This window comes from Lepus europaeus, chromosome 22 (assembly GCF_033115175.1).
Source record: "Lepus europaeus isolate LE1 chromosome 22, mLepTim1.pri, whole genome shotgun sequence".
Classification (NCBI taxonomy): domain Eukaryota; kingdom Metazoa; phylum Chordata; class Mammalia; order Lagomorpha; family Leporidae; genus Lepus; species Lepus europaeus.
Window position 1 is genome coordinate 30,668,316 of NC_084848.1, and position 17,754 is coordinate 30,686,069.

The window sequence follows — 17,754 nt, forward strand, 5'->3', positions numbered from 1 at the left end:
CACCCACAGCTGGCTGAATCCACAGATGCCAGACCCAGGGATATAGAGAGACAATGGCTTTTGGATTCAGAGGTGCAATCGAACCTTTTGGTATGCGGGGCTTCTGAAAAGCCTGAATATAAATGGTGCAGCCCAGAACTGTCATGCATGGGAAAGAGCGCTGGAAGAGAGCCTTCTTTAGGCCGTATACGGTAACGGCCATGGTGGCCAGTGCAGCTTACAAGAGAAAGGCAGACTTCGGGGATAAGACTGGGCTGTCAATCTCCAAGCCCTTCTCGCATGTGGGGATTCCTCCATCGCAGGATCCCTCAGGTGGCTGGGCTCTGATTTTCTGGAAAGAGCAGCCAGGCTTTCTTAGTTCCACCAAGGGGTCAGAAGAAGCCAGAGAATCAGCGACTTCCAGAGCCCCTTGCACACTCGGGTACACTGAGATCACAGGTACGGTATCTCCCAAAGCAACCATGCAGAGACCTCAGGCTAAGGCCTGTCAGGCTCTCCCGGCCCTGGCACCTGTTTTATTTTTGTTTTTACTGGTGCATGCAGGGCATAGTGACTGCCCGGGCAAAATGCCACCCACTGGCTTGAGATGAAGGGAAACCAGACGAGAGGAAGAACAAGTTCGTGTAGTCATGGGCCTTCTTCTTGTGGCTGACTCACTGCAGTTTGCCCTTGCCTGCTAAACAGAAGGGAAGCAGGGGCTGGGTGGGAAGCAAGAGAAGACTCATCTGGGGCTGGGGTTGAGAAAGAATCCCCTCGGCAAGGCTGCTTCGCTCTCCTGGGTTGGACTGGGTCCCCTCAGTACCTGGGAGTGTGACCTTGTGTGGAGATGGGGTCTTAACAGAGGTCCTCACATTAACATGAGGTCATTAGAATGGGCCCAAATTCAGTGGGACTGCTGTTCTTACAAATAGGGGAGGTACCGGAGCAGGTGCTTAGCCTAGCGGTTAAGTCGCCAGTTAAAACACTGCGTGCCACACTGGAGAACCTGGCGCCAGCCCCTGCCCTCAGCGTCCTGCTAATGCAGGCCCTGGGGGGCAGCCAGGATGGCTCCAGTTACTGGGCTCCTGCCACCCACGTGAGAGACCTGGATTGTGTTCCTGGCTCTTAGCTTCAGCGCTGGCCAAGCCCCAGCTGTTGTATGTGTTTGAGGAGTGAAGCAGCAGATGGCAACTCTGTGTGTCTCTCTCTCTGCCACTCAGATAAACAATTTTTTAAAAAAGGAGGAATCTGGACAAGAGGTAGACACACAGAGGAGAGACGACGCGAGGAGACGAGGGAAGACGGCCGCCAACAAGCCGAGGAAAGAAGCTGGGAGCAGATTCTCCTGCATAGCCCCCAGAAGGAGCCAACTCTGCTGACCTCTTGATTTTGAACTTGTAGCCTCCAGAACTGTGAGACAATACACTGCTAGCATTTTAAGCCACCTGGCTTGTGGCACTGTGTTACAGAAGCCCTAGGAAATGAATATACCTTGCTGGTCACTCTTGCAAGGTGGTCCCGGAAGTAGCTGCTATGACAAGACTGGGGAAAGTCCTCCCCAGAGTTTGCCAGATGGTTTCCTTTGCTCTCCAGTTTATTTCAAGGAGCAATGGCATAAAAGTGGAAGGAGCCTGGGGTTGGCCAGAGTTACACTGACTGGTATGGATGATCATAACCAAACCAAATGGGAACACACCCGTGCCAGCCCAGCAGTGTCCTGGCTGGAGAGCAAGGCTGAGCCTGGTGACACAGCCCTGAGCTGGAACCTGAGCTCTGCCACTTTCCAGCACCGGCCCTTGGGCAGCTTACTTAATCTCCCTGGGTCCTGTTCTCCCTGAGCTAAATAAAGATAATAATACGTATTTTGTGGGAACACTTGTGATGATCAGATGAGATCATGAATGTATGTGATAAGCTTCACACAGTGCAGGGACAAAAACTGATTCTCATAATTACTGGTTCTTTAAGAAGCCACTTATCAAATATGGTTTGCCCAACAGTGTACTTGAATCAGAGAGAACTCCCATTTTTGAGTCCCACGTACCACCGTGTGTGGTACATGTACAAAGGTCGATTCAAAGCAAGTTTTCAAGAATATTTCCAATTTCGCCTTTCTACAAAACCCCTGATTTTTTTTCCCCTGCGCGCACACACACACACACACACATTGGCATTCCCAATTCTGACAATGCTCTACTTTTGATTTCTCAGTTCTGTTTTATGGTCCAGGATGTGTATAAACACACTGGGCATCCAAGATCCAAGAGGGACAGGAAGGGAGAGGGAGGGGGGAGAGGGACAGGGAGGGAGAGGGAGAGAGAAGAAATTGCTGTCATCTGCTGTCACTGCCCAAATGCCTGTAACAGCCAGGGCTGGGCCAGGCTGAAGATGAGAGCCTTGAACTCAATCCAGGTCTCCCACATGGGTGGTAGAGACCCAATTACTTGGGCCATCAAGGCTGCTTTCCAGGGTGTACATTAGCAGGAAGCCGGAGTCAGGAGCTAGAGCCAGGACTTGCACGCAGGCACTGTGACATGAGACACGGGCGACTTAACTGCTAGGCCAAACACCTGCTCTGTGCCTCTAGCGATTTTTAATTCCATTCCCGTATTAGACATATTTGAGGTAAAGGTTCTATTTCTTGTGAGGCTTACATGTGAGACCCTAATGGTACCAAACTGTGCTCACTTTCTATGTAAATATTTCTCATCTGGAAGCTTCCTATGTAACCCTTCGGAACCTTCTTTCTGTCCAGCTTGCTCCTCTGCAGAGAGAAAAACAAAACCAAGTAAACAAAACCTAGTGCAGAGTTTCCACTGCTGATTGTTTTTTTTAAGTTCTTCAACCAACCACTTTCCCCACGCCATTGAGAATCTACTGTCACCCTAACAGGGCTGATACGACACCATTTCCTGTTTTCTCTGGAAACAGCCCTGTTTTAGCTGGTTCTTGCAAAACTACCTCTCAAATTAAGTTGTACTTTAGTTTTTTATTGAGATGACTGTAGATTCCCATGTAGTTTTAAGAAATAATACAAACTGATTCCCTGGACCCTTGACCTGGCTTCATGCAGTAATATTATCTTGTAAGATTATAGTGCAACCTACTGATTGGTATCTTGACACTTACACAATCCACAAAGCTTATTCAGATTTCCCTAGCTTCACTTGTACTCGTGTGTACTCGTATTTACACATCATATTAGCATGTATCCACCTCCAGAGTCAAGTTGCAGAGCAGTTCCATCACCATGAGCATCCTTCCTGCTGCCTTTTATAACTATATTCACCTCCCTCTATAACACTGGATTTCACCAACCATAGATGGGGGACATTTAAAAAAAAATTATCTGTGCTGAATGTGTATAGACTTTGTTTCTAGCTATTATTCAATAGTATAGTATAACAACCACTCCCATGGAATCTACGTTGTATTAGTATTGTAAGTAATCTAGGGATGATTCAAAGTATATGGGGGGGATATGTGTAGGTTGTATGCAAATAATCTGCCATTTTGTATAAGGGACCAGAGCATCTGTGGGTTTTGGCACCTTGGGGGTCCTGGAACATTCCCCATGGATACTGAGGGGTGACTGCACAGCTACCAAGGTGGTGACTGAAAGGGTCCCGTAATCCTCCAGTTGGGGGAGCATGCCATTTGCGAGTTCAGTTCTGACTCAGTGTGAGCAACAGGCCCGGGGTCACATCCCCAGACACTCAGGGCTGGCCCAGATGCCCCACACTAGGTCTTCAACGGTAGCAACTCTCAGAGATGTTCTAACTTGGCCGGCAGGTAGATGTTTTATTTTACCCTCTTGCCACAAGTGTTTCTTGGCCTAATGGAGCCAGAATTGCCAGGTTTCTGATGCTGAATGGCTGCTTGGCCAGAACGAGAGTCTGGATTTTGACATTTTGGGGGGAGATACAGCAACCACAGGAAAGATTTGAGAGCATCAGTTTAGATGCCAGGGCCCAGATAAGATATCCATACAGGCTTCAACCTCTACCTATGTGTCTCTCAGAAACCTACTGATGTTGGGCTCCAGCATCCTAGGAAGCTTTGAGGTTTGGTGTCCCCCTCGCGTTTGCAAGTCTCTTAATGATCACTTGTCAGCATATTCCAGGGTACATGAAAAGTTTGTGACAAAATGGAATCAAAAGTTTGGAGAGAGTGTCTAGCACAGCAGTTAGGTGCCGCCCCAGAAGCCCACATCCCATACCAGAGTACCTTGGTTGGAGTCCAGCTCCAGTCCCAACTCCAGCTTCCTGCTAATGCGCACCCTGAGAGGCAGCAGGTGATGGCTCACATAACTGGCTCCCTGCCACTTGCTAGGGAGATCTGGATTGAATTCGCAGCTCCTGGCGTCAGCTTGGCCCAACCCTAGCTGTAGCAGGCATCTGGGGAGTGAACTAGCAGATGAAATTCTAAAGTGGACTACAGATCTTGGTCTCTCTTTCAAAGGAATAAGAAACAGAACTAAAAATGTTAAACAATGCTAAAATTATTCTAAAGAAATAAAAGATAAATCTATTTTGGTGCAAAAAAATCCATGCATAGAGGTTTCCACAAAGGTCATGGAAAATGTGTATTACAGAAAAACTATGCAGGGATTTAAAATTGTTTTTCACCAACGTAGACTCATCTTTTAATTCCATTTTCCATGAACTTTATGAAGCACCCTCACACTAGTGAACTGGAATAAAAGACAACTTATCTCCTGTTTCCCTCTTCGAATCTGGCTGTTCCTACAGAGAAAGGCCAAGGCACAGAGTAGGGCTGGAGCTCAATGCTTTTTTTGCTTTTGAAGATTTTTATTATTTATTTGAGAAGGAGAGAGAGGGAGAGAGGGAGAGAGGGGGAGAGAGAGAATCTTCCATCTGTTGGTTCACTCCCAAAACAGCCACAATGACAGGGGCTGGGCTGATGTGAAGCCAGGAGCTTCTTCCGGGTCTCCCATATGGGTGCAGGGGCCCAAGGGCTTGGGGCATCTTCCACTGCTTTCCTAGGCCATAGCAGAGAGGGTCAGAAGAGGAGCAGCAGGGATATAAACCCACGCCTGTACACGATGCTGCTGCTGCAGGCGAAGGCTTAGCCCGCTACGCGACAGTGCTGGCCACTGGAGCTCAGTACTCTGAACAGAGGCTGGAGAGCATCTGATATGGCCTCCAGTGTTTACATTTGGGGAAACTGAGGCTTAGCGTCTCACCCAAAGTCACAGAGCAACTTAGCAACAGAACCTGGACTAAAGCCCTGGTCCCCACGGCCTGTACTCTGTTTTCTGAGCAGAGAGTGGCTTTAGCCTTGGGCCGTGGAGAGCAGTGGCAGGCATCCAGGAGAGCTGGATGAAGGAGTGAGCTTCCTCCTGGGTGCCCCAGCTGCCAGGCAGCATTTCCTAGACTCAGGCCGACAAGAACCTCAGACACTGAGCACTCTACTGCCCAACCCTCCTCAACACCAGCAACACATTACCGAGGCCCAGGCCCAGTTTCTGTCACAAGCTGCGACCCACTCTCTTCCCTGGGTCACCACAGATTCATGCCGTCACTAACATGGCACAGTCCACAGGTCCCTACCCAATGGGGCCCCGTGTTGCCAGGATCTAGCTCTGCATGTGCACTGTGGTGGGTGGCACAGTCTGAAATCCTAAAAGCTGAAGACTCCCACTGACGGTCTTTAAGGAATACTGGAATCTGCTCAAAGGAACTGAAATGTCAAAGCCTGGGAAAGCCAAGAAAGGGGATGGGTTCTCTTATGAGACACCAAGAGAAAACGTGTTGCTTGGTGTAATTTTGCCTGACATCTTGGGTATCACTGTTTTGCAAAAATAGACAAAGCAAGGGGCCACTGCTGTGGCGCAGTAGGCTAAGCATCTGCCTGCAACACTCATCCCATATGGCTTCCGGTTCAAGTCCCAGCTGCTCCACTTCTGATGCAGCTCCTTGCTCATGTGCCTGGGAAAGCAGTGGAAGATGGCCCAAGTGCTTAGACCCTTGTACCCACATGGGAGACCTGGAAGAAGCTCCTGGCTTCTGGCTTCAGCTTGGCCCAGCCCCAGCTGTTGCAGCCATTTGGGGAGTGAACCAGTGGATGGAAGATCAATTCCCCCACCCCCTCCCTCTCTGCCTGTAACTCTCAAATAAGTAAATAAATCTTAAAAAGAAATAGACAAGGCACTAGGCATATACAGAATGACATTAAAAATTGTGTTTATACTAGTAAGTTGGGTTTTCTTCAGGAAAATAAAAAGCAAAATATACTCATAATTTCCTTATTCAGATAACCCATGCCATTGTTTTTTCTCTAAACACAGGCTAATGCTATAGTTAGAAAGTCAAACATTGCAGAAGGATTTCTCTCCCCAATTCCTTGCCTAGCCTATTTTTTTTTCCTTGCAAAGGTAACCATTAACTGTGTTACTGGTAAGATTTCAGATAACATTGAAGCAAGATGTATGCTTATCTCTTTTCAAACTCTTCCAAATAGGGAGTCGCACCAAGTGCTTTTTTGTACCCTGCAAAGCTTTTCCTGTGGAGACTGGTCTCTACAGGCACTCTCGGAGCCACTCCATTCTGTGCAATGCCACACAATTCCAAAAAGAATCGCGTGGAGAATTTTTCCGTTAAGAGCTGGAAAGTGTCTCAGAGATCTCAGAATCCTGCCATTGGCTTTCATGAATCAGCAAACCAAGAGGCAAAATTCCATGGCCCCACGCACTCAGGGAGCCAGACAGGACGTGTGTGCAGTTCCCTTTGCACTAAGCTGTGCTCCCACTGTGTTCTTAGAGAAGGGGCTACCGCAGAGAGTTAGGGAATGTTAGCCTTCAGAGGTCACTTCTTGCATTCTGCTCATTGCTGTCATCTCTAACGGTGGCAATGAACTCCCAGACTTCACATTTCCACTTCAGATTTCTCAAGACCTGGTGGCTGCAATTTACACACTCTGGAGCAAGGGAGGGCAGAGAAGAGGAAGAAGGAAGGGGGGAGGGAATTCTGTAGTCTCTACATTGATTAGAAATTATGACTCATTCCTCTCTGTCCACACAAACTTTTGTTACCTTCCTACTGACACGGGAGGACCCAGGGCCAACTATGTCCTGGTCACAGAACACAGGACAATTTTTCCCTTAACCACCTCGGATGGCCACAGGATGGGAATCCTAATCACACAAGGCACCGTAACAGTACAAAGGTGTGAAACTCCAGAAGGGATGACTGGAGGAAGTTGCCCTCAAAATGTCAAGGCTCATTCTGGTTACAGTGATGATACATAGCCTGTGCTGCTTCAAAGGACAGGATATGTACAGACGGTTAGAAATTTCAGAGAGGCAAATTTTAATACCTCATGAAGAAACGCTCAGAGATGGAGGCTGTGGGGCGAATGGGTAAGACTGCAGGTTTTGAAATGACAGATCTGGAGGGCAAGAAGCCTACTACACAAGTATGGACAATTGCATGACTCTACCATTCCAAGGTCTAGTGTTTATTTTAAATAATTAATTTCATTTATTTGAGAGGCAGAGATAGACTGATTGATAAATATATAGACATCTTCTATCCACTGGTTCACTTCCAAAATGCCTGCAACAGTTGGGGCTGGGCCAGGCTAAAAGCCAGGCCCCAAGAGCTCAACCTGTGTCTCCCATGTGGATGGCAGTGACTCAGCTGTTGAGCCATCAACCGCTGCCTCCCAGGGTGTGCAGTAGCAGGAAGCTTGTTTCGGGAATGGAGCCAGGACATAAACCCAGACACTCTAATATGGGAGGTGGACATACCAAGCAACGTCTTAACTGCTACACCAAATGCCCACCATACCCCCTACCCCAGGTTGAATAAGTTTGATAAAACTGTATATATCAAATGAAATTATACACTAGGGGGTCTTCAGAAAGTTCGTGGACAATGTGTATTATGAAAAAAAAACTATTCATAGATCTTTTTGCACCAAAATAAATTTATCTTTTAATTCCATTTTCCATGAAATGGAAAATTTTAAAGTACCTTCGCATATTTAAATTCACTGAAGGTAGAAGCCTAAGCCTGAGGTCTAGCACTTACAAGTTACTCAGTATTAGTAGAATGACTGAATTTATTGGATACTTAACATGAGACAAATGACAGGATAAACATTTTCATTCACTTCAAACACAACTGTGGGACATCCATGGTGTGTGCCAGGAACAGAGCTCATCATGGAAGCTTTTTTGCCATTACGATTTGTTGTTTGGTGTTCAATTTAGGTGATGGTCAGTATCTCTGTTACTAGAAATGCCAAGTTCTTGCCGGATGACAAGTTGGTAATATTGATAAGAAAATTCATGTACCTGTGTAAGGCTTTCGATCATATGCAAATCTGCAATTGTAATTCTGATTTTATAGAACTCTTGAGCTAACCACTTAGCACCACTTCACACCTCTGCTTCCTCCGTGAGAATCCTAATTGCATTTAGGTGCTATTTTTTCAGTCCTTTTGGCAGAAAAGAGAAGGGGAGGAAGGGTCCATCTGGACCCAACCCAACCTGGGATTCTTCTAGCTCAAGTCAACCTTTCTTAGCAATATTAATCCTGCTTCCTTTCTCAGAAAAACTTGAGAGGTGTTGGTTTGGGATCTTACTGGACATAGTATCATACAGGGTTGATGCAAAACTGTGTATATATACACAAGAGACCTACTTACGAATAATTTCAAGGCCATATGAGTAACACCAGGAAGGCTACATTCCCTTCAACTTCTATCTTTGACCTTTATCTGGCTAGTACCATGTTCATGCTAGAGCTTGTGGTGGCTGCTCTGTGGGCAGGAGTAGGTCACACTAGTCATCCAGGTGAACATGAAAAACTATGCTAACAGGGACATCTCCTTAGGGAATTAGGAAATCTCTGGTTGGTTGGTTGAAACACTCCACTTCCATCTTACTTGTCTGGAGCAGGCACAGGTTGGTGGTGACAGAGAAAGCTGGAAGGGGAAATCTTCCCTTTTGGAGGTCACTCAACCTGTGACCTTTCTGTCTGCACTGCAGTCAAGTCTCCTTGTCTTGGACAGGGCACTCTCCTGTTCTTTGGTTGTAGGAACTCTGGTTTCAAGATGTCCAAAAGGGTTTTTGGCCAAAATCCACCAAAATCATTTCCCTTGCAGATGGCCTAAGGAACTCTGGAATCCACTCTAGGAACAGCCCAAGGTCTAAATTCAGAATTTTTTCCACAGCCCCTTCCATGACAGCATTTTGCAAGTTTCAGTTCTCAGATCCTTCCTTGGAAGATGGCCTTAGAAGTCACATGGACAAGGTCCTCGAGATTCACTGGCCCAGGTGCTACCCAAGACCAACAGTGGCTTGGCCAAGCTCTCCCATGCAGACGGCAGGATCTTAGCCGAGTATCTTAGCATGAGGCCCCACTGTGTTCCCCCTCCACCAACCTTATCCCCCAGAAACTCATCTTCTAGCTCCTTCTTGTCTCTATCCAGCTCCTGCCCTTCGCACCATGGAAGCTTCTGCATCTGTAGGTCATCCATCTTCATCACTGGATCTCTGGTTCCACAGCAATTTTTGTTTAGCACCATTTGTTTCTAGACCACACCTCAGAGGCTGCATCCAGTCAGTGAGGTGGGCCACTTGTGCAGCTGCATAGAACTCTATCTTCAGAAGGGTCTTGTACTTTGCTTAATGCTCTGCTGTTGCCTTCTTGAAATTAGTAATACTTTAATCTTTGAACTTGCATTTTATAAGTGAAGTCTGATGGGACAGTGGAGCACAAGCAGGGGAGATAAGGTGAAATACCATTCTTTGTAGACTCACTCACATAGGGCATTCACAATGCCCTGTGAGCACAGAATTCCAGTAGACCCACAACAGGTGAGAGTTGACCAAGACTCAACACAAGTACCAGGTAAGGATATTATGTCTCTAAATAAGCAAACGTACTGGCAGTCCAGAGAGGTCATGTTTTCCACTTGAACCAGAAAAAGGCTTAAGATAGAAAGCAGTTGTATTCTAGGAAACTCAAATGGCTGAAAGAACCCTATCATATAGTTCGCTGGATTAGCCAACCACTTAGGCTAAAAATGATGATAGAAGGCAAGGGTAGGATAACCCATTGTTCCTTCCCCCTGCCCGTTCATAAGAAAGCCTGGTAAAAAGTATACATATAAAAGTACATGCACAAGAAAAGCCAAGACACTGTGGCAAAAAAAAAAAATGTTCTACATGAAGGATCTCTGTGAGAGAGACCCCAGTGGAAATAAGGAGCCATCAAAGGATGTACTTTTCTCTAAAGGGAGGAGAGAAGTTCCACTTTGCTTATGGCCTTGTCCAAATACTGACAGACTTTGTGGACTCAAAAGGCTTCCATAGCCTAGGCAGCTCATGTCTGGAGCCTCAGGTGATCACTGACGTCATACGTAAGTGTTAATTGTTAAATCAACAACAAGAGTCACTCCCCATGCAGGACCTCTGTCCTCAATGAGTTGTATTGAGAGTTAACTGTAAAACCAGTTCTCAGTTTTGTGTGTGTGTGTGTGTGTGTGCAAACTGCTGAAATCTTTACTTAGTATAGAGTTGGTCTTTTGTGTATAAAGTCAATTGAAAATGAATCTTAATGGAGAATGGGACTGGCAAGGGGAGAGGGAGGAGGAGGAGGAGGAGGGGTGGGACTGTGGGTGGGAGGGTGGGTATGGTGGGAAAAACAACTATATTCCTAAAGTTGTACTTATGAAATTTGTATTCCTTAAAATATAAATTAAAAAATTTTTAAAAAATCAAAAAGTACATGCACAGGGGCTGTTGCAGTGGAGAAGCAGCTTAAGCCTCTGCCTGTAATGCTGGCATCCCATATGGGCACTGGTTCAAGACCCGGCTATTCCACTTCTGATCCAGCTCCCTGCTGATGCACATGGGAAGGCAGTGGAAGATGACCTAACTCCTTGGGCCCTGCACCCATGTGGGAGACCCGGAAGAAGCTCCTGGCTCCTTGCTTTGGATCTGTCAGCTCTGGTCGTTGTGGTCATTTGGGGAATGAACCTGCAGAATGGAAGACCTCTCTCTCTCTGGCTCTCTCTGTAACTCTGTCTTTCAAATAAATAAAATAAATCTAAAAAAAAAAAAACCTGACATTGTATGATATAAAGATGAATCATAAAATATATACCAATAATGTAAAATTTTAATTTTCTTTACTTGTACTGCTTTTATTTATTTATTATTTATTTATTTACTTGAAAGTCAGAGCTACAAAGAGAGAGAGGTTCCATCTGCTGGATCACTCCCCAGTTGGCCACCATGGCTGGAGCTGGGCTGATTTGAAGCCAGGAGCCAGGAGCTTCTTCCAGGTCTCCCACATGGGTGCAGGGCCCAAGGACTTGCACCATTTTCCACTGCTTTCCCAGGCCGTAGCAGAGAGCTGGATTGGAAGTGGAGCAGCTGGGACTTGAACCAGTGCCCATATGGGATGCTGGCACTGCAGGCAGCAGCTTTACTCACTGCGCCACAGCGCCAGCCCCAACTTGTACTGATTTTAAACAGCAAATAATAATAATAAAATAAAAACCACCATATCAATTCAAGAGACAAAAATCATAAAGAAAGGAAAAAAAATCTCATCTTCTAGAACCTTTAATGATACCTTTTCCCCAATTTTTGAACAGGGAGTAACTCGCTTTCATTTTGTATCCGGACCTGCAAATTATGTAGCCAGCCCTGACCCCATAGTTTTAAAACATGTCCATAGGCACTGAGAAAGCTGGGTTCAGAAGGCCCCGTGCCTGGCCTTTTCCCAGTGTGACTTCCTATGCCCCTGTCCAAGGGTGGCAACTGAGATCAGTGGATATCATCTGCCTCCCCACCTTGTTTTCATAACAAACCAAAAACTCCCCAGTATAGTTCTAAATAAAAAGAAAGATGGAGGCTAGTGAAGTGGTAGGAGCTTATCCAAGGTCACGAGAAATGCCACAGAGAGGTGCAAGCTACTAGCCCTCAGCTCCCAGGCCATGGACTGCTGGCCTCCATCCCACGGTTGGCACTGGAGCCTCGAAAGTCATTTGAAAATAGAGAAAGTCATTAAGTATTGCATTCCTTTGATCACACCCCAGCTGGAGCCACCACAGCCCCACAGGAACAGATGTAGGGCAGCAGGCTCTGTCCTTCCCCGGGTTCTGCAATGACCATCCCAAAGCCCCAGGGAGTCTTGTGTCTTAACCAAGGTCAGCAAGAGTTGACGAACAGGCCTACACATGCTTCCTCTGTAGCCTTGGTAAGGATCTCATTCCTGTATCTCCCCAGGGGGATCACAATATCTTTTCTAATTATTGCAACAGAATTATTTGAAATTCTATAGGAACATTTCTTTCCCTGAGTTTCCTGGAAAATGAGATGTGCGAAATCATGTCCAGGGACTTTGCACAAATGGGCCAGATCTCTCCCAAACAAAAGGACATCCAAGTTAGAACAGACCACAACCTGGAGTACCTTGTAAATTGCCTGTGCACCCTTCATGTGGTTCCCTCAAGCCACCCAAAGGGTTTCTTGACTGACATCTCTTAGTGCTTTCTAACTGCTTCCTCGCTATTCTTTTGGGGCCTTCTGTGCAGAGTACAAGGGTCTGCTGAACCTGGGTTTCCTCCGGAAGCCTCACAACAGCCTCTTGTTTGGAGCACAGAAGCTCTAAGCAGCACAGAGGAATTCTGGTACTTCTGGGCTAGTCCATGTTCTTTCTAAGCCCCAGGCCTCTCTCCCTAGGCATGGCTCCATGTGGGAGGGCAGATCTTTTGAAGAATTATCTTCCAACTGCTCTTGCCTGGAGCCCATCAGGCTGCTCACCTAGCTCTGTAGCCAGGATGGCAGGGTCAGCTGCCTTTGTGCCAGAATGAACTCGCAGCTGCTGGCCTCCTTCCCCTGAGCAGAGGCCCTCATGGGTTGTGCTGCCCTGTTCAGGAGCAAACGACAGTGAACACATCTTTCCTTCCTTTCTATTCAAGATAACGGTAAACACATGTTTAAAAATGTACACAGCCATTTAAAATAATCTTCACAAAAATATTTTAATGAAATGTAAACACACTGCTAGCATAATGCTAAGTGGGGCTAACAGCAAGATGTATGATTGTATATAGAGGGGGACCCCAGCTTGGTAAACAGTTGACATTTACAGATAGGAAAACATGCAGGAAGGAAAGACACCACAATGGGTCTCTTTAGGTGATGGGATTACAAGTAATTTTGTATTTTGCTCTCTAAATATTCTGGCGTTTTCTTAAAGAAAACACATGTTATAGATTTTGATTACTTTTGAAACCCAACAAGAAAGGGCACTTTCCTATTAACTGGGACTTCTGAGTTAGCAGAAACCAGTTTCACTCACTGCCCAGAAGGAAGCCAGCAGCAGCCTTCTGCTTGTCCCCAGAGTGCCTTCCAGGTGGGACCCCACCTCCCAGCTGCTGGACTTTCTGTTCCCACACAGGATACAGATTTTAGCTCTGCTAATTTTCTTACGTGAACCATAACAACATTGGGAAGCATGCAGTCCTATCAGAGCCTAGAAGCAAGAGATTGGATTTCTTTCTCCTGGTTACCAGGGCTCAGAGGTCCCAAAGGCATTTTTAACCTGAGACTGAGCTCAGGGGGAGAAAGAGGCCCAGAGGACGCTGCCTTTGTACGCCAAGGTGTGCCGACTTGCCCTTGGAGGTGGCTGGCTTCGGGACCTTGAGATTTTCCTCTGCAAAGCCGAAGGTGGAAGTCATTGTGTTTGTTTTATATACATTATAAAGATGAAAAAGACAATGTACCTGGCATGCCTAAGTGTGCACACAATAAAGCATTAATAAGTGGCGGGTGCTGGACAAAGTAGCAGAGGTGGAAAAACCACTATTGCAACTTTGCATTCACTCACTGCCCAAGTTCTCTCAAGTGTGTGCAGGGTGGGGATGGAAGTGGAGGAGCTGTCCAGACTCAGCCCCGCCCTGACTGGGCTGGCCTGCCCAAGGACACATCTCTGGTTTCAAGGAAATGTAACCACTTCTGGGGTGGAGGGCAGGCAGCGCTAGCCACTGGCTGGCGGCCAAAGGCAGGGTGAGGGGGAGCCCTAGAATGCTCACGGCTGAGACTGAGCCTCTGAGATCACTGCATTGGCTCTCCAGAGTGCCTCTCCCTCCACACAGGCCTGCTCTGCCCTTTAGTCACTGGGCAGCCGCCAGGATGCCTGAGACTTATGGGAAATACAGGGAATCAATCCATACCTCCTAATGGGATGAAAAACTGCTGTACTGCCGTGTTTGCTGCCATTATTACCAGTGCTGCCACCAGCCCCGCTATTTCTACCATTGACAAGGTGCCTCCCTTGCCCTGAGTTTCGCTTGGGTACAGATGATACTGAACATGGCCTTGTGGGAGGGTGCAGGGGACCTCACAGGGAGGGACAGAGTAGATTTATCAGAACTTACATCCCCCAAGGGCCTGGGTACCAGACACATCCGGTTGGTCACACCCTCCACCCTCCTCTGCTCTAACAGACCCTGGCAAGTTCAGGCAACTTCAAGCGTTAGGTACTAGCAGAATGGTCTTTTATTTGGTCAGAGCAGCTCAACAACGCCAAAACCCCACCCAGTGGGGTGGGAGAAGATGAGAGGGTGCTTTTCAAACACACGACCACTCTTCCTTTTTGAAAGACTCTAAATTTTCTTGTGTCCAAGTTAAAAAAAAAAAAAAAATTGTAGGCCAGACTTTGGCACTCATTCTCAATGTGAACTCTGGAATGCACACCTTAGCCTAACAGAAGGGTCCCCCTCTCTCCCACTCCAAGCCTCAGGTGGGACCCAGGGCAGGCAGGAGGGCGGGAATGCAGCAGAGCTCATGCCCATCAGCCAACCGGCTGCCCTGTGGGACCACAGCCCTCACCCGGCAACCAGGAGCCCCAGCAGAGCTCAGAGAGAAGAGGGGGCGTTTTGGAATCCATTTTGCTCAAGATGCTGAAGTCATTGTGGCAAACTCCGGTTTGTTACTGGGACCGAAGAACTTGGGTTAGGGCCTTACTCACGGGGATGTGGTTAGTTGGGGGTGGCAGGGGCCACTCTGGTATCAATGATATCTTGGGAGAGCAGACAGGTGCACTGGCTGTCCTTAGGACCCGCCCGCAGGCCAACGCCTGGCAAGGGGTGGGTGGTGGGGCCCACCCTAGGCACTGTTCCTGCATTTTGGACCAGGTCTGCTGGCGGGCGGGACCAGCAGCTGTCGTCGCCAGACCAGCCAGGTCCCTTCTCTGTCCAGTCATTTGTAAGTGAGATTTACGATACATGCAAAGGAAAGGGGCGCCATCGGAAGGCAGAATGCTGAAAGTCACACTTTTCCCGAAGCGTCCCCCTCCCAGGCTGACCTCCCCAGAGCGGTGCGGGCGCGCCGCAGTGGTCCGGCGGGACGCGCAGGACCGGGTCCCGGCGCTGGGCGGGCGGAGCGCAGGCGGCGAGGCGCGGCGAGACTCACCTGCCAGGCTGTTGTAGCAGTCCACCTCGATGGCCTCCACCGTCTTGCTCTGCTCGTCCGACAGGCGGCCGAGCTTGGGGGTCCCGGCCGGGGAGGCCGTGCGCGAGTCCCGCTCCCTTTCCCCGGGGGGCGGCAGCAGCCCCTTCAGCTCCAGCAGTGCCCGGTGGTATTTGCCGATGGCTTCGCGGAATTTCTTGTCCTTGTAGCACTGCGCCCCTTGGCTCTTGAACTCGTGCGCGCGCCGGATGAGCTCTGCGGACTCGGCCGCCGCCCCAGCCTGGCCCCGCGCTGGGGCCCCGCCGCCGCCCGGGGCGCAAAGCGGCGGCGGGGGCCGCTGCCCCTCTCCGGCCGCGGGCGGGCTCGGGTTCCCCTTGGCCCCGGCTGCCGAACCCTTCCTCTCCATCCGGCCACCGCCCGGGCGTTCCGCGCGCGTCGCGATCCGCCCGCCGCTGCCGCCGCGCCCTCTGGGGTTTAAAAGCGGCGGGCGCCGGTTCCGCGCCGGGCAGGCTCGGCCACGGCCGTGATACCCCGCGGCGGCCGGTGGCCCCGCACTCCCATTCTCCTCGCCAGCTGCCGGAGGCTGCTCTCCGCTCCTCCCGCTGCTCCGATCGCCCGCCCCGGCTCGCCTCCCTCCCCCACTCGCGCGCTGCCCGCCCTCCTCCCCGCCCGCCACCTGCCCGCCGCGGCAGCCCGGCCCTCGCGCGCCCAGGGGCTCTCGGTGCCGGGGGACAGCGGGCCCGACTGGGGTGGCGGCGATTGTCGCTGACCCGGAAGAAGCTTGGCTCGCCGAGGGGGTGGGGGAGGATTAGTGACAAAGGCGGCCCCACTCTTTCCCATTCAATCCGGTTCTCGGAGACGCGCCTGGTCTGGAAGAGCCTAATGGGGGAAGGGGCGTGTGCGTGCGTGGGTGGGAGTGGGGGTGAGGGCGGTGGCGAGGCAGGGCGTGCAGACTCGCTCTCGATGGATTTCTGGACTGCTCACAAGCAAGGTGCGGCGAGCACCCGGGGCGTGGGCACAACCCCTAGCTCCCCCTTCTTTGCAGCAAGGCAGTACTATTTTCAAGGGGGGCAGGGCCTCCCTTTCGTGGACGCAGGTGGTCGCTGAGGTGTATTTGGGTGTGTGGCTCCCGAAGCGCCCAGGACATGGACATGCTCTGCCCTTCGCCGTGGGGCGTCGTGTACTGTGAGGGGTGTGTATGTGTGTGCACACGCACGCACGCGCGCACAGCTGTGCACAATGAATCACAGATATCAGAGATGGAAAACACCTGTTCCTTTCGGTCATCAGGCTTGGCGTGCATAGGGTTCTGGTTTCCATTTACAGGATAGTTCGTGCCCTTGGCCAGCAGGCTCTATACCTTCATTCATTCTTTGAGTCCATGAGTGGCAGCTGTCTGTTTAGGATTTGCTAAGGCCAAGAGGCAGAGATGAGCAAGTCACTCCTGTACCCCTAAGAGATTCACTGTCAACACAATCCACGACAGTCAAGGCACCAGGTAGAGATTGGGAGGATCAGAAACGGCCCTGGAGCCCTGGGGCGGGGGTGGGGAGGGCCGTTTTGGAGGCTCCCAGGCATAACAGAAAATAGCAGTTGAAGGCCTTGAAGGAAAGGTAGGATTTGTGCAGGAGGAAATGGAAGGAACCGAAATCCGGCAGGGGTCCTGATGTTTAGTGCATAGCAGATTGCTTTGGAGGCCCAAATAGAAGCTGTGGGAAATGACAGGGTTGCATTACACAGGCTGTTGGATGGAGAGTAAAGATTTGACTTTGGAGGCAACCAAGAACACTGGCATTTCTTGTGCCCCCCCCCCCCCCGCTAAGAAAAAAAAAATGTTCTAAAGCAGCAGTTGTCCAAGTGTGGTTTCCAGACCTGCAGCATCAGCATTGCCTGGGAAACTGTTCAAAATGCAAATTCTCAAGTCGGACGTAGACTTACTAAATTGGAGACTCTGGACATTGGTACTGGCAGCCACAAGCCCTCAGTTGGTACAGATGTGCTGCTGCCACACCTTGCTTATTCAAACGGTGGCACTTGCTCTGGTAGCATCACTCAGGCCTCTTGGATATGCAGGACCTGCAAGATCCCAAATCTATTGACCCAGAAGCTTCATTTTAGCAAGATTACCAGGTGATTTGTATGCCTCCTGAAGTAGGATTTTGGAAAATACAGAACAGCGTAAAGAAGAAAGCCCTAACCCTATACTGACACCCAGATACAGTCTGTTAATATTTTAATGTAATGCCTAACTTCTGTATTGCATCTTTATTTGTACAGAAGGCTCTTTAAAAAAAAAAGATTTGTTTATTGATTGTTTG

The 17,754-nt window shown here is 49.1% G+C and overlaps 1 protein-coding gene across 1 annotated transcript in view; it reads right to left on the bottom strand.

Moving 5' to 3' along the window:
- TTC9 (tetratricopeptide repeat domain 9) overlaps positions 1-15,860 on the bottom strand; it is a 31,063-nt gene extending 15,203 nt beyond the window's left edge. The window contains exon 1 of the mRNA XM_062181671.1: positions 15,440-15,860. Coding sequence (XP_062037655.1) covers positions 15,440-15,842 — 403 coding nt within the window. The 5' untranslated portion in view covers positions 15,843-15,860. The remainder of the gene's footprint in view (positions 1-15,439) is intronic.
- Positions 15,861-17,754: the final 1,894 nt, after the last annotated feature.